General features: G+C 43.9%; 1 protein-coding gene across 1 annotated transcript; it reads right to left on the reverse strand.

The window, feature by feature from the left end:
* LOC134586035 (uncharacterized) lies at nucleotides 1–25,885 on the reverse strand. Its single transcript, XM_063441543.1, has 4 exons — nucleotides 24,886–25,885; nucleotides 3,012–3,148; nucleotides 1,980–2,014; nucleotides 1–982 (listed from the first exon to the last, which is right to left on the reverse strand). The coding sequence occupies exons 1-4, from the start codon at nucleotides 25,883–25,885 to the stop codon at nucleotides 1–3; spliced, it is 2,154 nt and encodes a 717-aa protein (XP_063297613.1).

Raw genomic sequence — 25,885 nt, forward strand, 5'->3', positions numbered from 1 at the left:
CTATAGTGTTGCTTTAACTTGGGGAGAAACCTTTACTTTAAAGACACCTTGTAGAGTCTTTTTGATTTCTTCTGTCCTAAGACAATATATAACAGGATTTGCTAAATGGGGGATATAAGTATACAGACAAAGAATTAAGACATTTATATCAGCATTAATAACTACACGAAACATGATACTGAAATAAAGCGTTACACGTGGAATGTAATACAAACCAATGACCAACAAGTGAGTGGTACAAGTGTGAAACACCTTCTGCCAACTCTCTGATCTGGATGACGAGTGGATCGTCTTAATGATGACAATATAGGACAATACGATGAAAGACAGAGGCCCAAGAAGCACAGACATAGCAATAGCAGTGGATATTTGTAGGACACTAGTCAAGTCAGCACACGCCAAGTTGAACAAGTATACAATAGAGCAGAAACAACTCGAGATTTTGTTATTGCCGCAGTAATTAAAAGTTGCACCTTTAAAGGCATGGTATATTGGGGTCAGACCAGTTAAAATCCAGGTGAGGCTACAGAGAATTAAGGTAAGTTCATTGGTTACTATAGAATTATATCTCAGAGGTTTGCAAATGGCAACATAACGATCAAAAGCCATCAGTAGAAGGAGAAAAGAATCTAGACTACCAAAGAAGTGGACAAAATACATTTGGGTGATGCACCCTGTAACCGATATTGATCCAACTCCATACCAATATTTGACAATGATTTGGGGCATGGTGATTGTGTCAAAGAACAAGTCAGAGAGACCAAGATTCCCAATGTATTTGTACATTGGTTGTTGTAGATTCTGTTGTGAAACAGTTAGTAATATTACTGTTCCATTTGCCATCAATGATATACAGTAGACAAGGAACATTGCTACGGAAGCCAGCATCTCGTACTTTTCAGGGAGTCCTGGAAAACCAACAAGTTCAAATAAGAAAACGCTGGAATGATTAGCCATTGGATTTTCAAAGAAAATAGATCTCCTGGAAAATAAAACATAGAGAATACCATGATTTACTTATCACACTACTCTTACATACAGATGGCAAAACATTGACATATTAACATTTCCAAACAACATTTTCCATAAAAATTATAAAATGATTTCAAAATGCAATGGAATGAAATGTGAATCAATTTATTATACATAAGGGTCGAGTAGGTAAAAATATGAAACAGGGCAAAATCAAACATTTTTGTACTTTTGAAGTGAGATTTAAAACACAGATTTCACTTATGCTCATGGAAGCATAGCATTCTGTTCCTGAATGGGTATTAGCATATAATGACACTGGTAGCAGTTTGTAGTCCAATGTTCCTCAGATCACTGGTACCTGGTTCTGTGTGCAGACTCAATGTCTCTCCTTACTAGTGTCCATCATGCTCCATAACATTGATCTACATGTCCAAATCTGCATTACTGGCATTATCGAATATCAATAAAGCTTTAATAATCCCCCTGGTTTTACTCTTTGTCTTGAGCAAAGTGAAGACTGGAAGATACCAGATATACTAGTGTCTGTCCTCCATTACAAGTAGTGTTACATTGTCACACTATGCTGGAGATGAAAGCCACTATCAGAGGCCAACCATAATGCTTTAATGGATGATAGCAATGCCAATTAATTGCTCTTAAAGTACAGACACACTTTTGATTTTACTGTTAACTGTTAAAACCATTGAAGCAATAAATCAGAGAATTGTAGATTATGCTAACGTAGTGTACCTATAATCTTAATTTTAATAATGACAGGAGGCGAATATTTTGCATAACTTTCTTTACTTTATGCCTCCAGCAGCACAAGTCAATCAGAAAACTTTAAACCAATCAGTAACAGGCATCACATCCATATATAAAGCCCTGACAAACACATGATTTCCTCTTTCTTTGATGCGAAAAACAGTCTATTATAACATCAGGGAATTCAAATAACAGTCCTGAGTAACGTGTAGAACATAACTTGAAACGAAACTTGAAACCTTCCAGCTTTATCTTGATCTTTATGGTGATTACTCTGAAAAGAACAGAAATACGTGAACGGTGATGGAAATCAACTGTTGTCCACATTAAATCCAGTACTATATGTATCTATATTTATATTAAGTTAATATACTGAAACATTAAACCACCATAGTATACTTAATAATCGACCCGGATCTAACACATGTTAACCAGATAAGCATCCCATAAATAAACTGAAATACCAAAACCTTATAATTACACTGTGAAAATGACAACTAGAAAATTAGAATTTCCCAGAGTATAGGGAGGGAACAGGGAGGGAAAATACTCGCCTCCTGTCATTATTAAAAATAAGATTATAGGTACACTACGTTAGCATTATCTACAATTTTATCACATGACAGGAGGCTTCATATTTTGCATTTTTAAAACTGTGGTATGAGCGAGAAGGATGAGTGTGTGGTTTGACGAAATTAAATATACAGAGGTTTTCTCGCCGTGTCCAATTCGCCGCCTGTAAAATATAGAGGCCCCCCGTGAAGGCCTGAGAAGCAGCCGCGCCTCGTACCAAATGAGTACCCAAACACGTCTCCACCCTCGCTAGCGATAACAACCAATGAACCCATCTAGACAGAATGTTCATGGTAACTGGCTTGTATGGTTGGTCTAAGACCAGCAGATGTCTTGAATGTGACAATCTAAGTGTTGTCGTAATCTCCGTATAACAAAATACCGCTATAACTGTACAAAGACTGGGGAACCGCCGGGAACAGGGTAAGATACTGACGCAAATAAGATTTAGTTCTACGAGACACCGTAAAAATCATTCCTTCTGGTGATACCGAAAAGACCGTCTACGTCGAACTCCAGTACATCTGATACCCGACGAAAAGACCTAAAGTAAAGTGACTACGGCTGACGGAGGGATAGGTTCGTGTTATCTGACTAGTTCCAAAATTCAACATCGAGGAGATAGGGGTAATAAAAGGATCGCAGTCCCTTTCCATACACCAGCGTGTTCCATGCGGATAAGTTATTTCGGGGAATACCTGTTGTCCATGAGTCCCATAATAGGTCTCCAGTTGGTTGCGGTAGTCCCTTGACATACCAGTCTCCCTTGGAAGACACCAATCCACCAACTCCAGACGCTCCTGCATTATGAATGGATGATGTTTTCCTTTTGGATCTGTCCGAAGGCAAGTTAAAACTGAAGAAGTCGAGGATGATCCCAATTAAGGACAATCATTCTGGGTGTCACGCTTGATTCCTTTACCTCGGTAATGAGTACTATCGAAGTCTTTGCTATTCTGATCCCAATTTCATAGGTGTGCCCGGATCTCATGCAGTGAGCTTTCAGCCGATGTCTGGCCCGGTAGTGAAGTGTTCCTGGGCAATAGTCAAAGGATTATGGTGCCTCTCCGCCGTACCCGTCGAATTTTCTTACGAATTGTAAAGAAAGTTATGCAAAATATGAAGCCTCCTGTCATGTGATAACATTTTAATTATCACTGAATATACATGATCTCAAGAAGAAAGTGGGGATACATGTATGTGTCTATGGATATGATTATCTATTACATTCTACAGGATTGGGAGGGAGGCATATTAAATAAAATACATTTACAATGTATAATGTAATGTAAAAGATGTGCAGTCACAGTGGGACACCATGGTTTATTCATTCAAATGAGCTGCACACAGCAACATGTTATCTCAACGTACTGTCTACCTCCCTCTTCCCCTGATTTATTCTCCCCTTCTTATTTCATTTCACCCCCTTTGTCTTTACTCAGACGTACTGATTGAATGAATTAAGATGTGACCATTTTGTTTTCTCTACTGGACTTTTGGATTTTATGCAGTTTGTCATAAGACTTCATCAATGCTCTGCTTGTTCTGCATGAAGCTCGTAACATTTTCAATGCTGTTATTTATGCAACTAAAACTTTATAAAACGTGACTTAAACAAAGAAAAAGAAAGGTGCAAACTGCACAATTGATCAGATTATTTTTAGGTTAACTTCACTTATCAGTGAGCCTATACATTGTCTCCACTTGGATGTTTATAGTACAATGCTTCCTGTGTCTTTTGGATTTGTTTATAAGTTTATGTTATTTTCTGAAATAGCTCATTAATTAATATTATATATTTAATATTTATATTTTACTATTATTATATTTTAATGCGCTATAATGTTGTTATACAATATTATGATACTATACTAGACATCTTATAGTATACTATAATTATAATATTATAATATATTATATATTTATGTGTATATATTAATAAATAAAAAAAAAACATATTGGCATCATCCAATTTAATTTGTGTTAACACCAAATAACAGATCCACATTCAACACAGTATCACGATTAATATTATTTTCTCAAAGCATATTGTAACATTTCATAATAATGGGAAAACCAGACTTACCAGTAATTCTATCTGAGATACGTGGGCACTGGGTATAGATGTATATCATGCTGTCTATAGATGTATATCGGGTGTTATTTCAATGACCATATTTATAAACAGTACACCGTCTAAAGGGAGTCTTTTGGGACTTTGATGTCAGAACGTATCATGGGAGAGAATTAATACATGGTTCTGTAAGCATTGCAATTGAAATGTAAAAAAGTCCTAATGAGGCATTTATCACTTTTATTGTCACTGTTAAGAATAAAACAAAACTACATGTATTAATCCATTCACCATTAAGCAACTTGCAAAAAGAAAAAAAAAAACACATAACCCCAGAATGTGAGAATCTTGGGGTCCTGGAAGATTTTTAAATTAATGTTTAATTACAGCATACATAAATAGCACATTCTTTTTTAGATTTTTTTTTATCGTAAATTTTATTTGCATTTGCAAAGGTACACTGCACAATAAAAGCATATGGTATAACGTTACAAAGTCAGTTCTATGAGACAACAATGTGCATCGAGGATGGCAACATACAAAAACATTCCTGTTTTCGGATCTCTGCCTCCACGACGTTCTCAGTCATCTAGTGAGTTTTCCTAATTGTCCCATGCTGCTGCCCAAAACTTTGTTTGAGGGGACATCTTTTGTGCCAACTTCTCATATAGTTTGGTAGTGGCTATGATCTCAATACATAAGGATATGGTTGGTGCCTTGGTTTGCAGCCAATTCCTACTTATCATCGTGAGTGCTGACATTATTATGTGGTAAATTAAGTACATGTGGTGTTTGTGTGTCTTGTCTGGGAACAAAAGTAGTAAGTAGGTTTCGGGTTCTTGAGGGAGCTGAAGACCCGTGCATTGCTTTATTAAATCAGAGGTGTTTTGCCAGTAGTCTGAAAGGGCTGGACACGACCACCATATATGTAACATGGTGCCTTGGTCCTTTTGACATCTCCAGCATTTCCCTGAGTTAGTGAGGTCGACATGTTTTACCTTACTGGAACCATTTGCCATCAGTACAGAATTTTCCTAGATAATTAGATATGTGAGGTGCACAGTTATGTGCTAAGTAAATTTGTGTCCACTTGTCAATATTATGTTTGAGTTCTTTCTCCCAAGCCAACACAAAGCTAGGTTTTTCTTTAGTCCTGTTGTTCACTGTTGAGTTGTACAGTATTTATATTAGTTTTGGGTGGATTCTGCTTTAAGCAGATTTTTTCTACCTCTGTCAGCTGTTGTCCATTTACAGGAGATGTCGTTTGGGTGTAATGTTTTTTGAGCTAAGACCTCATCTGCATGTATGAAAATATTGCCCCAGGAGGGGAATTATATAAGGATTGAAGGGAGTTAAAATCCAATACATGTCCGTTTAGCATGAGCTGGGAGAGGTGTGTGATTAGATGTGTGTACCATACCCTGTGGTCAAAACCTGGTATAAGCGCCCCGAACGCCTGCAGTGGCATGGCTAGGGATCCATATGCCTCCGGGTGTTGTGATTTTTTGTAATTGTCCCATGCTTGTCATGTGATTGCTGTTGTGGGAAATATGTTCTTATATAGTGGTCTAAATGGTTTGGGTATCCAAGCCAAAGAGGCTATCTGCATTCCCTCCATGTGCGTGTTTTCTATGTGGCTCCACGCGGGTTTTTCCATGTGGTGAGAAGCTGCTAGTATGATTCCCGCTAGTGCTGTTGTGTAATAGTGTAATAGGTTAGGCATACCCATTCCTCACTTGTGAAAACGTCTATATTGTGTTTTGTCATTACCCGAGGTTTTTTCCCATTCCAAATATAACTATTTATGGCAGATTGTGCTTCTTTGAAGTATTGTTTTGGGATCTGGATATGTAATGTGCAAAACATGTATTACAGTTTTTACAAGAGTAAAATTTTAACTGCCACCATCCTGCCTGACCCTGAAACAAATTTTCCTTTCCAAATTCGAATTCGGAGTTTTATAGATTTGAGTAGTTTTACATAATTGGCTGAGTATTAGTTATGTCTAGATGCAGTGAAGGCTATTGAGGTGGTCCTGCTTCCAGTTGAAGGCATATGTATCTTGTAGTTTTTTAAGCGTATGTTTTGGTTTGTGTAGGCCCATGGCCTGCGTTTTGTTTACATTTAGTTTGTAGTAGGAGCATAGGCAGTATTGCTGTAGGACTTGCTGCAGATGCAGCAGGGAGGTTCCTGGGCTAGTTAGTGATACCATCATGTCGCCTGCAAACAATGTCACCTTATATTCCCTGTCCCCCATTTTTACTCATTTTATAGTGTCGGTTGTACGTATGAGTTGTGTAAGATGCTCCACAGCTAGTATATACAATATGGGTGACAGGGGGTAATCCTGTCTGGTGCCATTTGAGATTGAGAATAGGCATGAGGCAAATGCCCCATTGACAACTCGTGCTGTTGGGTCTGGGTACAATACTGAGATTAAGGTTAAAAATCTTTCTTGAAGTTCAAACTTCCATAAAACTGATGCAATGAGGTCCCAGTGTAGCCTGTCAAAGGCTTTCTCATCGTCTAAGGAGAGAAGTACACTTTGTCTTCCTGCTCTCTGTAGCATGAGGTTTACCAATTTTCTCGTACCGTCCGCCCCCTGTCGACCTTTAACAAATCTGATTATCGCTTATTAGCGTTGGTATAACAGTTCCTAGACTTGTGGCATATATTGTTGCTATGAGCTTGATATTCGTGTTTAACAAGGAGATCAGCTGCAGGTTTTGGCACTTGTGGGGGGTTTACCCGGTTTAGGCAGTGTTGCTATGTGGGCCATCATCATTTTTTGTGGCATGAGATCTGTTTGTAGTATGTGATTGTACACCCCTTCTAATCTTGGGATTAAAGGGACACTATAGTCACCTGAACAACTTCAGCTTAATGAGGTTGTTCAGGTGAGAACCAGGGCTCGAGTCCTGAAGGAACGTGTGGGAACGGTGTTCCTGCACTGTTTTTACAGCAGGAACGCCGTTCCCGTTGCTTTGCAGGCACTCAGGTGGCAGCAAAAAAATGCCGCCCCCAAATTCCCCCCATGTTTCCCCTGTCATGGGGGACACAAGAGGTGGCCAAATGGCCACCTTATGCATCCCCCCAACGGGCACCTGTCTCCCTGTCAGACGTGGTGAGGGAGCTGTGTTCTCCCAGGTCTGCTCCCCGCGCTCCGTTTGCTGATGCTGGGTGCCGGAATATGACATTATATTCCGACTCCCGACATCAGTAGAAAGCCCGCGCGAGGGAGCAGAGCTGAAAGAACATAGCTCCCTCACCACGTCTGACAGGGAGACAGGTGCCTGCCGTACTTAAGCCCCACTGGACCCCAGGGACAGGTCCACGCCAGCTCTCCAGGTAGGTGTGTGTCTGTGTGTGTCTGAGTGTGTGCACCTGTCCATGTGTGTGTGCACGTATTTATATATGCATAAGAGTGTATATTATTATTTTTTTATTTTGGGGGGGTGGATCTTGGGTGAGTTCCCACACTTTATTCCCCAGGACTTGACCCCTGGTGAGAACTATAGCTCCCTGCAGCCTTACTCATGTAAACAATGTATTTACATTGGAAGCTAGGAACACCTCCAGTTGCAGTCACTCAAACTGCCACCAGAGGGACTTTCGAGTTGATGATTGCCTAATTCGCATTCATCACGTTTGAAGTCTTCACGCCTTCACGGTCTTCACGGTGAAGACATCAAACGTGCTATTAGCAGACAGGAGATAGGAGGCACTGTGAGCGCGCCTCCTATGTCCTGTAGTAACCCCGGAGCCTGTCAGGAATGAGGAGCCGACAGTGGGGAGATAAGATCTCCTGCACACAGCGTCGGCTCGAGCTGACAGGCTGAAGACCGGAGACAGAGCAGGAGGATTCAAACAGCAAGTGAACTTATTTTATGAGTGTGTGTGGGTGGGTAAGTGACTGACTGACTGTGGGTGACTGAGTGATTGGGTGGGTGACTGAGTGAGTGTGGGTGACTGAGTATGGGTGAGTGAGTGTTGTTGACTGAGTGAAGGTGACTGATTGAGTGTGGGTGACTGACTGAGTGAGTGTGGGTGTGTGAGTGTGAGTGAGTAAGTGAGTGTGGGTGAGAGTGATTGTGAGTGAATAAGTGTGAGAGAGTGGGTGTGAGAGAGTGGGTGTGAGTGAGAGCCAACCTCAGCGTAATTTGTGTAATTCGCCACTCATATCTGGTGTCTGTATAGCGTGCTTTTACAAAGAAAAAAAGTTTTTCAGTGTAAGCTAATAGCAGTCAGTGTCCTTAAAGCGGGTGTCAGGCCTTCAGCGTGTGCTCTGCCAACCTCTGCAAGTGTACTTTGACACTCATATCTGGTGTCTCTATAGCGTGCCTTTACAAAGAAAAAAAGTTTTTCACTGTAAGCTAATAGCAGTCAGTGTCCTTCAAGCGGGTGTCAGGCCTTCAGCGTGTTCTCTGCCAACCTCATCAGGTGTACTTTGCCACTCATACCTGGTGTCTGTATAGCGTGCTTTTACAAAGAAAAAAAGTTTTTCAGTGTAAGCTAATAGCAGTCAGTGTCCTTAAAGCGGGTGTCAGGCCTTCAGCGTGTGCTCTGCCAACCTCTGCAAGTGTACTTTGCCACTCATATCTGGTGTCTCTATAGCGTGCCTTTACAAAGAAAACACGGTTTTCAGTGTAAGCTAATAGCAGTCAGTGCCCTTAAAGCGGGTGTCAGGCCTTCAGCGTGTGCTCTGCCAACCTCAGCAAGTGTACTTTGCCACTCATATCTGGTGTGTCTATAGCGTGCATTTAAAACCCAAAAACTTTTTTCACTGTTATAGATTGAATAGCAGTTAGTTGTCTTCAAGCGGGTGTCAGGCCTACAGCGTGTACTCTGCAGACCTCTGCCAGTGCACATTGCCACTCATATCTGGTGTCACAATAGCGTACATTTAAAACAAAAAAACTTTTTTCACTGTTATAGATTGAATAGCAGTTAGTTGTCTTCAAGCGGGTGTCAGGCCTACAGCGTGTACTCTGCAGACCTCTGCCAGTGCACATTGCCACTCATATCTGGTGTCACAATAGCGTGCATTTAAAACCCAAAAACTTTTTTCACTGTTACAGATTGAATAGCAGTTAGTTGTCTTCAAGCGGGTGTCAGGCCTACAGCGTGTACTCTGCAGACCTCTGCCAGTGCACATTGCCACTCATATCTGGTGTCACAATAGAGTGCATTTAAAACCAAAAAACGTTTTTCACTGTTATAGATTGAATAGCAGTTAGTTGTCTGCAAGCGTCAGAAACTCACCCCCTTGCCCGGCGTCTGACACCTGGCTTGTCTGAACTATTAACTATTAGCCCGACAGCTTTTACCATACAATCTGGTAGAGTCTGAAGCGTTCAAAAATTTTTTAGCTATTGGGACACCTTGCAGTGGAAGGTACCCGGCCAAAATTTCTTTGCACAAAAGGCAATCCCCAACCTGTACTCGACTGTGCAAAAGGAAGTAATGGCATGTCTGGCACACAGTGTTGGGGCAAGGGTCCATCTGACCACTGATACCTGGTCTGCAAAGCATGGTCAGGGCAGGTATATCACCTACACTGCGCATTGGGTAAACCTACTGACGGCTGCCAAGCATGGAATGTGTGGCTCTGAAGAGGAGTTGGTGACATCGCCACAACATCGCCTCTACTCCTCCTACTCCATCCTCTTCCATAACCTCCTCGGCTGAGTCCTCTTCTGCTGCTGCGTCTTGCTCCACATCAACGGCACCCCACCCAGCTCCCCAGGTACTATTCCACATCCCTATTCTGCTCTGTGTCAGTTTGTATCAGGGATCCTTAGGATAGGTGTCAATCCATATCTGCCAAGTGACCCTATGTAGGAGGAACAGTCCCTATTCTGCTCTGTGTCAGTGTGTATCAGGGATCCTTAGGATTGGTGTCAATCCATATCTGCCAAGTGACCCTATGTAGGAGGAACAGTCCCTATTCTGCTCTGTGTCAGTGTGTATCAGGGATCCTTAGGATAGGTGTCAATCCATATCTGCCAAGTGACCCTATGTAGGAGTAACAGTCCCTATTCTGCTCTGTGTGAGGAGGAGGAACGGGAAATAATTAGCACGGCACCCAACCTTGTGCAAATGGAGTCTTTCATGCTGTCGTGCCTGTTGAGGGACCCTCGTATAAAAAGGCTGAAGGAGAATGACCTGTACTGGGTGTCCACGCTACTAGACCCCCGATATAAGCAGACAGTGGCGGAAATGTTACCGAATTACAAGTCGGAAAGGATGCAGCATTTGCAAAATAAATTAAAAAGTATGCTTTACACAGCGTATAAGGGTGATGTCACAGCACAACGGGAATCTAACAGGGGAAGAGGTGAAAGTCATCCTCCTCATCCCACGACCACGCCATATCTGCCAAGTGACCCTATGTAGGGGTAACAGTCTCTATTCTGCTCTGTGTCAGTGTGTATCATGGTCTCTGAGGACATGTGTCAATCCATACCTGCCAAGTGACCCTATGTAGGGGGAACAGTCCCTATTCTGCTCTGTGTCAGTGTGTATCAGGGTCTCTGAGGACAGGTGTCAATCCATATGTCAAGGTGTCAATATGTCATATGTCAGGTGTCAATCCATATCCATTGTGATTTAGGAATGTTAGGTGATTTATGCCCTTTATGGATTAAAACCAGACTCTGCATCAACTGTGTAATTTTCCATGGGAGTTTTGCCATGGATCCCCCTCCGTCATGCCACAGTCCAGGTGTTAGTCCCCTTGAAACAACTTTTCCATCACTTTTGTGGCCAGAAAGAGTCCCTGTGGGTTTTAAAATTCGCCTGCCCATTAAAGTCAATGGCGGTTCGCCTGTTCGCGAATGTTTGCGGAAGTTCCCGTTCGCCGTTCGCGAACCGAAAATTTTGTGTTTGCGACATCACTAATCCTCATTGTTCTTGATTTCTGGCTCCCTCGACCTTGGCTTGTACCTTATTCTTTGTAATTGTAGTAATTCTAGTAATTGCTACTATTATTAAAATAACCAATACATGTTGCAAGCAAAAATGAGGAATGGTGGTTGAAGGAAGATATATCAGCAGGGCCGGCATGTCCATAAGGCGGCACAGGCGGCTGCCTTAGGGTGCACGGGCTCTGGGGGCACAATATCTCAGTGACCGGCAGGAGGGAAGCTCTCCCTCCTGCCAGGCCACCATCTCAACCCCCGGCGTGGCAGTGCTATGTTCAGGCACGGCGAGGGAGCTCTAACCTCTCTGCTTTGCTCCCTCGGGCGCTGTCTGCTGATACCGCGGGAGCCGGAATATGATGTCATATTCCGGCTCCCGTGGCATCACTAGACAGCCCGCGAGGGAGCAGAGCAGAGAGGTTAGAGCTCCCTCGCCGCGCCTGATCATAGCACCGCCGCGCGCCGCCCAGCAGCCTCACTGGACCCCAGGGAATGAATCCTCATCCACACCAGCTCTCCAGGTAGGGAGGCTGGGTGGAAATTTTTTATTTATTAAAATAATTAGTGAGTGTATGTGATGAGTCTGTGTGTGAGTGTCTGTGTGTCTGTGTGTGAGTGTCTGTATGTATGTGTGTCTGAGTGAGTGAGTGTGTGTCTGAGTGAGTGAGTGTATGTGTGTCTGTGTGTGTGTGTGTGTGTGTCTGAGTGAGTGAGTATGTGTGTGAGTGTATGTGTGTCTGTATGTGTGTCTGAGTGAGTGAGTGTGTATGTGTGTCTTTGTGTGAGTGTCTGTGTGTCTGTGAATGACTGTGAGTGATTGTATGAGTGTGTGTGTGTGTGTGTGTGTCTGTGAGTGTATGAGTGTGTCAGTGTATGTGTGTGTCTGTCAGTGTGTGTTTGTGAGTGTCTGTCAAATCAGTGAGAGTATCTTTGTAATTGACACTGTGTGTGTGACTATCAGTGTGTCTGTCAATGAGTGTCAATCAGTGTGTGTGTGTCAGATCAGTGAGTCTGTGTGTTTGTCATTGAATGTGTGTGACTGTCAGTGTGTATACACCACTGAGTGTAGCGTGGCGGAGCGCAGTAAAGGAGTTTCTGTTTCCTGTACCCGGCCAGACTGACCGGAGGTGCTCACTAAGAGAACACTCCCTGTCAGTCCGGCCAGGTACAGAAAATTGAAGCTCCTGTAGGGGATATCCTCCACTCGGCAACACTACAAGAGAGGTAGGAGGCACACCAGGAAGGGGAGTGCGACCAGAGGTTAGAAGAACACTAAGGGACAGATAAGGGATAATAATGGACGGGGAGAGGGGCTGGTTAAGAGGCACATAGGTGAAGATGTTATTTTGGTGGGGGGGGGAGGGCGGAAAAATACATCTTCGCCTATGTACCCAAAAAACCTTGCACCGGCCCTGTATATCAGGCCTGCTTTGTTAAACAGCAGTCTGAGGTTTTTCATTTAAATGTGCCAGGGAGAGATGTTAAGTTTGCAAGATACATTGTTGGTAATCACAGTATGGGTCCCTGGGGCGGAGCATTTGGAGAGCAGGGTGGGTCAGTGCTCCAATAGCACTAGTTGCTATGAAACAGCCAGACCAGGACTTGTATTTGACTTAAGAGTTCCACAGATGTGACTAATTGAAACTCACCTGTAGCTGGTCAATTAGCAGGCAGAATGAGAGAGAATGAATGAATGGTGTTCTTGCGAGTGTAATTTTGTTATTGTAAATTGGTAAGTGGGAAAGCTACCCAATTACAGACCTGTTTTCATCAAATAAATCTGAAAAACTGAGCTGGATATGTCTTGGACTTTAATTACCCTAGAAGGCTGTGGTTACCATAAGATCCGTGTCAAAATCCTACCTGGAAAAGAGTTGGTTTGTCACAATGTATTTTAAGAATTATTAAAGTCACAAATGTTTGCACGTCACTGTTCATTTCAACCTTCTTTTTCTCTACTACACAGATCCTTTCTGGTGGACTCAATCTAACCATATCTGACCAGTTCATGATAGTATAAGCTATTAATCATCATGATGATGGGGTTAGGGGTTACTATACAGGCAGAAGACAACAGTGATTACTAAACAATAATCTTGTAAATTAAATACGTTTTCCAGCATACTGGTTATAATCAATAGCAATGTGCATAAACTGGTATCAATTGAAAGCAGATGAAACAAAAACAACTGAAAACACCAGTTCATGTTAGCTTGGTATGCACATTATCAGTCCTATTTTTTCCATCAGTGGGTATTTTTTCCATTTCGTATGGATAGGGATGAATAAAATGTTTGTATCAAGGGTCTCCTAGGTTCATGGAAAATGTATCCATATTAATATTCTCTTTTCCTGATGACAAGTTATGAAATAAAGATTGGTTCCTTCTCTTTACAGCAGGAAATATTTAGAACATAGCCTCTTATTCACCCATCAGATACAACATTATTTTAAGGGATGGGGGCTGCATTCATTTTACATAATGTTTAATACATTTTCTACATCAGTTCTTAACTGGTGGGTCAAGACACTAAGGACTCATATCCAATTTTGTTAGTAATAACTGTATTACAGTTTCAGTAAAACTTAACAACATGGGAAATAAAATTTGGTTCCCATTATATTTTGGTGAGTTACCATTGGTTGGAACAAGCACACCATATTGATCACACCCTGCGTAACTGTTTATAGAAAGTTATTTATTGTATAGACATTGCTTTCTCCAGTGCAAAGATCAATATTTCTCAACTGGAAGAGTGTTTGTTTATTTAAGTATTTATTGTATGAATATGAAGAATGAGTCGTTACGTTTACAAGTGAAGAATAGGTGAGCGAGCTAATGCCATGTGCATCATTTATGAGTTCCTGCTAAAAAAAATAAAATAATAATAATATATGGTTGGTTAGGCAGAGATTTGGTTGGACCTAGGGCAAGAAACATCGTAAATAAACTACTAAAGAGGATTAAGGCATTTCTCCAATGCAGTCATTACTCCAGATATTCAAGACCCATCTCCAGGACAAAACTGGAAGAAAGGCCAAAAGAGGTACACGGTAATTTAAAATCATACAAAATGTATTGAGATAGTGGGGAAGAAAAAGAAAGAAAAAAGAGTTGGTAAGTGAAACAAATAAAAAAGTTATTCATCACAAAAGGCTGCGCTAAGCAATATCTACATCAAGCCACCTTAAAAAAATAAATAAGCTGTATATCAATTTTGCCAAGTAGATGGTATCACTTTCTTCTTGCTATGATCTAACAATCTACCACTAAATTAAAAAGAGTATTCTCCCTCACACTACTTGTGGAACCAGGGGAGGGCTGGCAGCCTTAGGCCTGGGGGGCAAAACCAGTCAAGTGGCCCATTGCGCCACCAAATCAGTTCACCATCCATGCCCACCTTTTCCTGGTTTTATAACGGATATTGATGTTATGCTAATCAGTAGCTCTTTGCCATACCCACTCCTTCACGGCTCTGACTTTCAATGTTGTCAGAGCACAGGCTGAGAATCTCTGAGCCTGTGCTCTGACTCACTAACTGAGCGCCGGAACCACGAGGGAGAGGATATGATCTGACTGCACCTACTGCTGGTGCGCACCAGTGGACCACCAGCGAATCGTTTAAATTAAATATGCTGGTGTACCCAACTTGTGAGCTGTGTTGGCCGCCGGGCGCCTCTGTTGTCATGGCACCCTGCGTGACCGCACAGCTTGCCCACCCCAGCGGCTGGCCCTGCTGACACACACTGACGTTACTACTTAGACATCCCTCAATATTAATACAGACATCAGAGTAAACACCAATAAACTGTGGAAACAGAGCTCATCCCCCCCAAATTTATAAAGGTTTGCTTAGAGGATTTATTGTAAGATTAAAACATGTAAAACAAAGAGGTAGGGGGGAGACAGGGAGAATTGCCCTGGTGCAGAAATCCTTAATCAGGTAAGGTATAGTGTAAACACATATAGATGGCTTCTCACCTTAAAGAGAGCCTATCACTTGGCTCTTAAGTGTATAAGCAGATGAGTCCAGTTCTAGGGTGACTCTACCCTTCTTTAAGCAGGATAAATGGTCCACCAAAGTGTAGATTCAATAAAATTTATATTTATTCCATTAGTATAAAACTTTAAAAAAATTAATTGCAATACATACACAGTGGTGATAAGTCCAAAGTCCAAAACGCGTTTCGCCGATTCTGTTCGGCTTTTTCAATTGGTAATGTACTTCCTGCTTTCTCATACATATATATCCCTGTCTGAACATTTGATTGGTTGCAGGAGATCGTGATACAGCCAATCACGAGTGCTCCTGTTGAAGATGGGTGTGTAGCTCCAATATGCCAGTAATCTATCCCGTATGCGTGACGTCATCACGCACGCACACGCGTGCGCGTGTCGTCACTTCCGGGAACCTGAAAGTTGTGTATACACCTCTGTAGTCCTATTAGTCCGATCCCACTGAATCCAGAAGACGGATCTTTCTTTATATCTTGCCTCTATAGTTCATAATACTTCATTGTCTTGCATCAATATAGCATGGACCACATGGACTCAATGATGATTTTGAATTATGCCACTTTTTATAAGCAATTTAATATATAGATTTTTTACATTTTTTATTGTATTAATTAATATCTATATTTATTTATTTTAATAACTTTCTAATTTTAACAGTGGCTCATTCAATCACCTTTGGGTCTAGATCTATTTTGGATTCTAACAATGGGTGGACCAACACTTATATTGGTATGGTCTGGCTTGTACAAGAGCTTATGAATATTAATCATGTCCTCAATTATAGATACTATTTCTGCACATCACCACTTTTTTGGTTATCTATATATGTTGTTATAAGAGTTCACCAATAAAATAGTGCCTATACTAATTTTTTTACATGTTATTATATCTGTTTGTGTTGCTCTGATAACGAGCATATGGCTTTAGGAACTACACATTACAATGGCTATATTGATGCAAGACAATGAAGTATTATGAACTATAGAGGCAAGATATAAAGAAAGATCCGTCTTCTGGATTCAGTGGGATCGGACTAATAGGACTACAGAGGTGTATACACAACTTTCAGGTTCCCGGAAGTGACGACACGCGCACGCGTGTGCGTGCGTGATGACGTCACGCATACGGGATAGATTACTGGCATATTGGAGCTACACACCCATCTTCAACAGGAGCACTCGTGATTGGCTGTATCACGATCTCCTGCAACCAATCAAATGTTCAGACAGGGATATATATGTATGAGAAAGCAGGAAGTACATTACCAATTGAAAAAGCCGAACAGAATCGGCGAAACGCGTTTTGGACTTTGGACTTATCACCACTGTGTATGTATTGCAATTTATTTTTTTAAAGTTTTATACTAATGGAATAAATATAAATTTTATTGAATCTACACTTTGGTGGACCATTTATCCTGCTTAAAGAAGGGTAGAGTCACCCTAGAACTGGACTCATCTGCTTATACACTTAAGAGCCAAGTGATAGGCTCTCTTTAAGGTGAGAAGCCATCTATATGTGTTTACACTATACCTTACCTGATTAAGGATTTCTGCACCAGGGCAATTCTCCCTGTCTCCCCCCTACCTCTTTGTTTTACATGCTTTTGAGGAACATCTTACACGTGGACCTAGAAGGTGTGTGCCACCTTAAGTGCACAACGGCGCAAGTGATTAGAGCCAATCCATAATAGGCTCTAAACCACGTGAGTGCTTCCAATTTGGAATATATATTTCCACATTTAATTTAACAGTGTTGCACTATATATTTTTCCCTTTTGTTCTTATACAGCCACTTACAACTACTATATCCCCAATAAGTTGGGAGTAAGTAATCCACTTTTTAGCGCTACACACTTTCACTAATTTGGCACTTATCTGTTAAATAGTGGTTTTTTTTGTATTTGATGTAATAGGAATAGAGAGTTCCTATTTTTGTGTGAAAGCTGCTATAACTGAGAGCACTTTAAGTTTCACTATTTTAAGCGCCTTACAACACAGAACACTTTGTATATTTAAGATTAAAACATGCCTCCTCCTCTCTCTCCACCATGCGCTGCTCTGTAGGCTGGGAGGAAGTGAAGAGTAATCACAGTCTCCCAGCACAACGCCACCTGTGGCTGCATGGGGAACAGCTGTTTAATGTAATGCTTGCAGGACGGCCAGCTGCCGCAGAACCTCTTTGTTTCCGTCTCTTCAAAGGGCTCCAGGCACTGCTTGTTGTGAGTGTGAGCCACTGTAAATTAGGGGCAGAGGGCAGAGTGCACATGCACTGCGGTCAAGACGGGTCTGGGCAGGAGGAGAGTGCAGTGCAATCAGTGAACTCCCCTCCTGTGGGTCACCAGTAGACTGGTGCACCTGCCCAGGATCAGAGCCGGTGCAAGGATTTTTGCCGCCCTAGACAAAATATAAATTTGCCGCCCCCCATGTGACATCACAATGCCCCACCCATATTATCTGCCATATGAACTAACGCCAGTGCTGCACACAGTGTGTGTTTACATTAAAAAGCCTGCAGGGACCAGCTATAGACACCACAACCACTTCATTAAGCTATAGTGTCCCTTTAATGTGAGGTAAATTATAGATTAGTGTCACTAATAATATACTAGATTGCCTACTTACAATTAGATGAGGATGATGATGAGCTGCAGTTTGGCTCCACTGGTCTGGTGTAGAACAGGATCTCTGGAGGCTGTTTGCAACTGTGGTCACAAAATTCAATGTTCTGGGAGAATTAGAAGCAGCTCCATTTTTTGGGGGCCTCTTACACAGCTCAAGGTCTGGGCCCCAGGGCCTGACGGTGAGTATGCCCATAAGGCCCACTCATAAGTACACTTATATGTTCCACCCACCCATGAGTTCGCTCACAGGGAGTGGAGTGTGTAGGGGATGTGTTATGAGTTATTGTAGAGGATCTAATATGTGTGCTTATGGTATGTAGTTTATAGGGATACCAGTTTGTGCAGGTGATGCAGTGTGTTTGTGTGTAGTGGAAGCAGTGTGTATTTGTGTATAAGGGATGTATTATGTGTTTCTGGTTGTGTGTAAGGGATGCATTGTGTGAATCTGTGTTTGTATGCATAAGGGATGCAAGGTGTGTGTCTGTATGTGTGTGCATTGAGTGTAAGAGATGCATTGTGTTTCTGTGTGTATGTAAGAAAAGCAGTGTGTGTGTGTTTGCATTGTCTGTTTCTGTGTATGTGTGCAAAGGATGCATTGTCTTTGTGTGGGGGTTGCATTGTGCGTGTGTGTGTAATGGATGCAGTGTGTGTTTCTCTGTGTGTAAGGGAAGCATGTTGTGTTTATGTGTATGTATAGGGATGCATTGTGTGTGTGTGTGTGCGCATAGTGTGAAAGAGCTCCCTGTCTTGCCCCCTGTCCTATAGAGCTGTCCCTTCTGTCCCTTAGAACTTCTTAACCCTCCTACTTCTTCTTACTCCCCCTTCTTCTTCTTACACCCCCTTCTTTTTACTCCCCCCTCTTCTTCTTACTCCCCCTTCTTCTTCTTCTTCTTCTTATCTCCCCTCCTTCTTATTCCCCCTCTCCCTCTTCTTACTACCCCTCCACTTCCCCCCTCTTTTTCTTATCTCCCCTCCTTCTTATTCCCCCTCTCCCTCTTCTTACTCCCCCTCCCCTTCCCCCCTCTTTTTCTTATCTTCTTACTCCCCCCTCTTCTTACTCCCCATCCCCCCTCTTCTTCTTACTCCCCCTCTTCTTCTTACTTCCCCTTCTTCTTCTTACCCCCCTCTTTTTCTCATCTCCCCTCTTTCTTACTCCCCCCTCTTCTTACTCACCCCCTTCTTTTTCTTATCTCCCCTCCTTCTTACTCCCCCTCCCCCTCCCTCTCTTCTTCTTACTCCCCCTCCCTCTCTTCTTACCCCCCTCCCCTCTTACTCCCCCCTCCCTCTCTCCCTACTCCCCCTCCCTCTCTTCTTACTCCCCCTCCCTCTCTTCTTACTCCCCCTCCCTCTCTTCTTCTTACTCCCCCTCCTTCTCTTCTTACCCCCTCCCCTCTTACTCCCCCTCACTCTCTTCTTACCCCCTCCCCTCTTACTCCCCCCTCCCCTCTTACTCTCCCCCTTCCCTCTTCTTACTCTCCCCCTCCCCTCTTCTTACTCCCCCCCTCCCCTCTTCTTACTCCCCCCCTCTTCTTACTCCCCCTCCCTCTCCTTACTCCCCCCTCCCTCTTCTTACTCCCCCTCCCTCTCCTTACTCCCCCTCCCTCTTCTTACTCTCCCCCCTCCCCTCCTCTTACTCCCCCCTCCCCTCTTACTCCCCCCTCACTCTCCCCCTCTTCTTACTCTCCCCCTCCCCTCCTCTTACTCTCCACCCTCCCCTCCTCTTACTCCCCCCTCCCCTCTTACTCCCCCTCACTCTCCCCCTCTTCTTACTCTCCCCCCTCCCCTCTTCTTACTCCCCCCTCTTCTTATCCCCCCACCTCCCCTCTAACTCCCCCCCTCCCCTCTTACTCTCCCCCACCGCTCTTCTTACTCCCCACCCCTTCTTCTTACTCCCCCTCCCCTCTTCTTACTTCCCCTCCCTCTCCTCTTCTTACTCCCCCTCTCTCTCCTTACTCCCCCTCCCTCTCCCCCTCTTCTTACTCTCCCCCTCCCCTCCTCTTACTCTCCCCCCGCCCCTCCTCTTACTCCCCCCTCCCCTCTTACTCCCCCTCACTCTCCCCCTCTTCTTACACTCCCCCCTCCCCTCCCCTCTTCTTACTCCCCCCTCTTCTTATTCCCCCTCCCCTCTTACTCCCCCACCTCCCCTCTTACTCCCCCCTCCCCTCTTCTTATTCCCCCCCTCCCCTCTTCTTATTCCCCCCTCCCCTCTTCTTATCCCCCCTCCCCTCTTACTCCGCCATCCCTCTTCTTATTCCACCCCTCCCCTCTTACTCCCCCGTCCCCTCTTCTTATTCCCCCCTCCCCTCTTCTTATTCCCCCCTCCCCTCTTCTTATTCCCCCCTTCTTATTTCCCCACTCCCCCCTTCTTATTTCCCCCTCCCCTCTTCTTATTCCCCCCTCCCCTCTTCTTATTCCCCCCTCCCCTCTTACTCCCCCCTCCCCTCTTCTTATTTCCACCCTCCCCTCTTCTTATTCCCCCCCTCCCCTCTTACTCCCCCCTCCCCTCTTCTTATTCCCCCCGCTCCCCTCTTCTTATTCCCCCCCTCCCCTCTTCTTACCCCCTCCCCTGTAGCGTGGCCGAGCTGCTTTCCGGTCCGCCGTCCCGGCCGGAGTGATGGGAAGGTGCACACTGAGTGTGCACTTCCTGTCAGTCCGGACGGTTACAGGAAACAGAAACTCCGCGCGGAACAGGAGTTTCTGTTTCCTGTAACCGGCCGGACTGACAGGAAGTGCACACTCAGTGTGCACCTTCCCATCACTCCGGCCGGGACCGCGGACCGGAGACTGGCTCGGCCACGCTACAGGGGAGGGGAGGGAGGGGAGAAGCTGCTGCAGCCATCTGAGTGCTCTTTACAGAGCGCTCGGCAGCTGCAGCATTTAAAGGGCCGGCCCACCGCGGCCGGTCCTAAAAGAATTTCGGGCGGCCTGGGGGGCAATTGCCTCCCTGCCCCCCGGCCCAGCCCGCCCCTGTGTGGAACAAGCTTAGGTGGCAATGGATGATTCCCCAGTGAATTGAACATCCTTCATTTGGTTAAGCATGATTGCCCTATGATAACTAATAAGAAGACAAATCTATTGTTTAAATGAATGGGTTACTCAAACCATGAAAACCACTAGTCTGTTTTGTAATGGACTGCCCTCTTGGAACCTCACTGGACTCCTTATCTTCTTGGTAGGCAAATTTATGACATATGGCATCTGCAAAGATGCAGAATCTGAAATCCAAACCAGTCAATCATTGATGGGCTTAGAATGTCAAGTAACCACTGTCAGTGAATCAGTTGGTTGTCTGTGCATCAAAATGTGCATAAAGTTGACATTAACTAGATCTGAACTATTATTTTGGTCTAGCTGATGATGTCCCCCTGACTCAGCCAGAGGTAGAGTTACACCTCCTTAACAGAGGGGGTTAATCTTGATATGTGCAGCATTTCATAGGGAAATGCTGCACAAACAGATTCCAAGAACCATGACCACTTCAAATCAGGTCTCACTTCACACACCAGAACTAAATAATACTGAATCTCTTCATTTTTATCTCTATGTAACATCCAAGCAGGCCCGGACTGGCCATCGGGCACACCGGGCAAATGCCCGGTGGGCCGCGGTTGCCATGGGCCGAGGCCGGCAGGGAGATCACAGGATCTCCGCTGCCAGCCCCTGCAGGGCCAGCGCTATCCGAACATCGGCCCTGCAGTAGTCCACAGCGGGCCGGTGGGGAGATCAAAGATCTCCCTCACCAGCCCACATACAGTATACTGCGGCCGCCGGCTGGGGCGAGAGTGAGGGAGCCAGGAGAGGACCTGGCGGAGCTCCTACTTACAGCTCCGCCGGGTTCCTCTCGTGAGATTCGGAGCATTGCCATGGCAACGCTCCGGATCTCACGAGAGTGAACTCTAGCCTCACAGGCTAGAGTTCACTCACCACTAGCACCACCAGGGATGGATGCCAGCAACAGGATACCCCCTCCCAGGCTAAAGGTAAGCAGGGAGGGGGGAAATAATCACATCAGTCACATCAGCCTCACTTGCTCACACACACCCTGCACACTTGGCACTCACAGCACCCTCACTCACTTACACACTGCACCCCTGACACTGACAGCACCCTCACTCACGCAAACACACATACTGCACCCCTGACACTGACAGCACCCTCACTCACACAAACACTGCACCCCTGACACTGACAGCACCCTCACACACACACGCACACACACTGCACCCCTGACACTGACAGCACCCTCACTCACACAAACACTGCACTCCTGACACTGACAGCACCCTCACACACACACACACACACACTGCACCCCTGACACTGACAGCACCCTCACTCACACAAACACTGCACCCCTGACACTGACAGCACCCTCACACACACACACACACACTGCACCCCTGACACTGACAGCACCCTCACTCACACACATACTGCACCCCTGACACTGACAGCACCCTCACACACACACACACTGCACCCCTGACACTCACAGCACCCTCACTCACACACACACTGCGCCCCTGACACTCACATCACCCTCACTCACACACACACTGCACCCCTGACACTCACAGCACCCTCACTCACTCACACACTACACACACACTGCACCCCTGACACTCACAGCACCCTCACTCACACACACACACACACACACTGCACCCCTGACACTGACAGCACCCTCACACACACACACACACACTGCACCCCTGACACTGACAGCACCCTCTCACACACACACACTGCACCCCGACACCTACAGCACTATCACTCACACACCCTGCACACCTGACACTCACAGCACACTCACTCACACACTACACACTGCACCCCTGACATTCACAGCACCCACACACACACACACTGCACCCCTGACACTGACAGCACCCACACACACACTGCACCCCTGTCACTGACAGCACCCACACACACTGCACCCCTGGCACTCACAGCACCATCACTCACACACACTGTACCCCTGACACTCACAGCACCCTCACACACAGCTTCCTCACACGCACATAGCACCCTCACACAAACACAGCACCCATCACACACAGCACACACACACACACTGCACCCTTACCCACATAGCACCCTCACACAAACACAGCACCCATCACACACAGCACACACACACACACTGCACCCTTACCCACATAGCACCCTCACGCAAACACAGCACCCATCACGCGCACACACACACTGCACAATATGCTTTCCTAGCATTTTTGTCTCCTGGTATCCCATCTATGCAGACACCAGAGACAAATGTCAAGCAAACACAGTGCAAGCATGTTATTAAAGTCGCTTGCGCTGTGCAGAACAAATACAGGGTCTTTTCTCATGCTAGAGCTTTTCAGCAGAGCTCTGCGCATGATCTACCCTGGAAGAGCATTGAACCAACATGCTCACTTTGTGATGGGGTGTGCTTGTCATTGGTGATGACAAAACACACCCTATCTGGCCCCGCCCCCTTTTTAGTGGGCCTCTGTAATTAAAAAATGCCCGGGCCGAATGTTCTTCCCAGTCCGGCCCTGCATCCAAGCCTCACTTTACAGACCCTGAACTAGGCAATACTGAATCTCTCAATTTCCATCTCCCTGCAACATTCCGGCCTCACTTCACACACCCTGAACCAGGCAATACTGAATCTCTCTATTATTATTCATCTCCATGCAATTTTGAGGCCTCATTTCACACACCCAGAACCAGCCAATAAGAAGTCTCTCCATTTTATATCTCCCTGCAACCTCCAGGTAATGACTGAAGTTTGGAAGATACTCCACCTCATTTATTCTTACTTTGTTACCATATCATCATTCGTTACTATAGCATTGTTACCATTTATACCTGTAGTTTGCCACTGTCATTTTCTGTGCATGCAGTTTGTATTATTGTCATTGCATGTTTTCCACCAATATTTCATGTACACAGTTATTAATATTTTGGGTGATAGAATTTGGTTGGTTTTAATGGCATACATAAATGATTACTCTACCCACCCCTGCCCCTCCAGGCTGTAAATACCTTCATATAACTGTTTCATCTCCATCCTGTTCCTTATGAGTCAATTCACGCACCCAACACCAAGCAGTACTTAATTTTTACTAAGCACTTCCCACTCACCCAACCAATTTCCTACTATATTTATATCATGTTCCTCCAGATGTTTGAGTTCATACTCAATTACCCCCTCATTCACTTTACATTTTACCTGTAGTTTCTCCATTAACTTTCTTTAGCCATATGTTCCAAACTCCACCTGCCACCTCTCCAATCCCCATTAAATCCTTTATATTGTGAGCTTATGGGCTGTCTAATTAAGCGCATTGTATAATAGAGCTTAATTGGCAAGATCTCAGCTTATGGCATGGCCCTCTTTACCTTTTGTATTTGTCTGTGTATATGTGTATGTTTTCCCCTAATTCTACAGCACTGCGCAATCTGTTGGTGCATTATAAACGGCAGTAATAAATATATAGTGTTACTATAGCTACAAAAACCTTAATAATATACTGCTGTACACAGATATAGTGTTTCAACTTTATTTCAAAATATATATTTTAACAACAATTTGGAAATAAATATACTTTTTTTGTTGTGTCATTAAAGTCAAAATAGAGTATTGATAAAACAATCACTGTGTAACAATAACAGTGTAAGAACGGTAGAGTAAAGAATTTCTGGAAATTAAAAGTGAAATTAAGAATTTAGAGCATTAGCTGAATTAGGAAAATCCTTCAAATCATATGTGTTTTCATTTTGGCTATTTTGACCGTAAATGTGAAATTCACTTTGAATTTCTGGAAGCTCTCACTACAGGGGATACACCTGAACATATTTTAAAAAGATAACAAAGGGGTTTTTTTAAGCTTTCTTTTAGCTTACATTTTTCTAAAGTCTGATTAATGCATAGACTAACTTATTTCACCTCTTTGTTTGTGGGTTTTTATTTTTATTTTCTTTTTTTGCACAGTATTCTCTTTGTCATTAATTTGAAAGCTAGCTTTTGGTTTCAACAAAGATTGAAGAGTGTTTTTGATTTCTCCGGTCCCCAGACAATATATAATAGGATTTGCTAAATGAGGGAAGTAAGTATAGAGGAAAAGAATTAAGACATTAATATCAGCATTAATAGATACTCGAAACAGATTTGTCAAATAAAGAGTTACACGTGGAATATAGTACATACATATAACCGACAAGTGAGTGGTACAAGTCTGAAATGTCTTCTGCCAACTCTGGGTTCTAGCTGATGAGTGGATTGCCTTAATGATGATTATATATGACAATATGATAAAAAGGAGAGGCCCAAGAAGCACAGACACACCAAGAGAAGTGGATATCTGTAGGGCAGTAGAGTAGTCAGTGCATGCCAAACTGAACACGCTTACAGTGGAGCAGAACCCACTCTTAATTTTGTTTCCGCAGTAATTGAATTGTGCACTCCTGATTGTGCTGTGAGATGGGGATGTTGCAGCTAAAATCCAGACAAGGCTACAGAGAATGGCAGCAAACTTATTGGTTACTATGGAGGAATATCTCAGCGGATTGCAAATGGCAACATAACGATCAAAAGCCATCACCATGATGAGAAAGGAGTCAAGTGTCCCGAGATAGTGGACAAAAAATAACTGAGTGATGCATCCTGGTACAGACATTGATCCATCTCCATTCCAGTACTTGGCAACAATTTTGGGCAAGGTGATCGTGTCAAATAGCAGGTCTGAGAGAGCGAGATTTCCAATGAACTCGTACATCGGGTGGTGTAGATTCCGTTGTAAAAATATCAGTAATATCACAGTGCCGTTTGTAATCAATGATATGTTAAAGATGAGGAACATTGCCACAGATACCAGAATCTCATATTTCTCAGGGAGTCCCGGGAAGACAAGAAGTTCAATTGAAGAAATACCAGAGCGATTAGCCAT

The sequence above is a fragment of the Pelobates fuscus genome, chromosome 1 (genome assembly GCF_036172605.1).
Source record: "Pelobates fuscus isolate aPelFus1 chromosome 1, aPelFus1.pri, whole genome shotgun sequence".
NCBI lineage: Eukaryota > Metazoa > Chordata > Amphibia > Anura > Pelobatidae > Pelobates > Pelobates fuscus.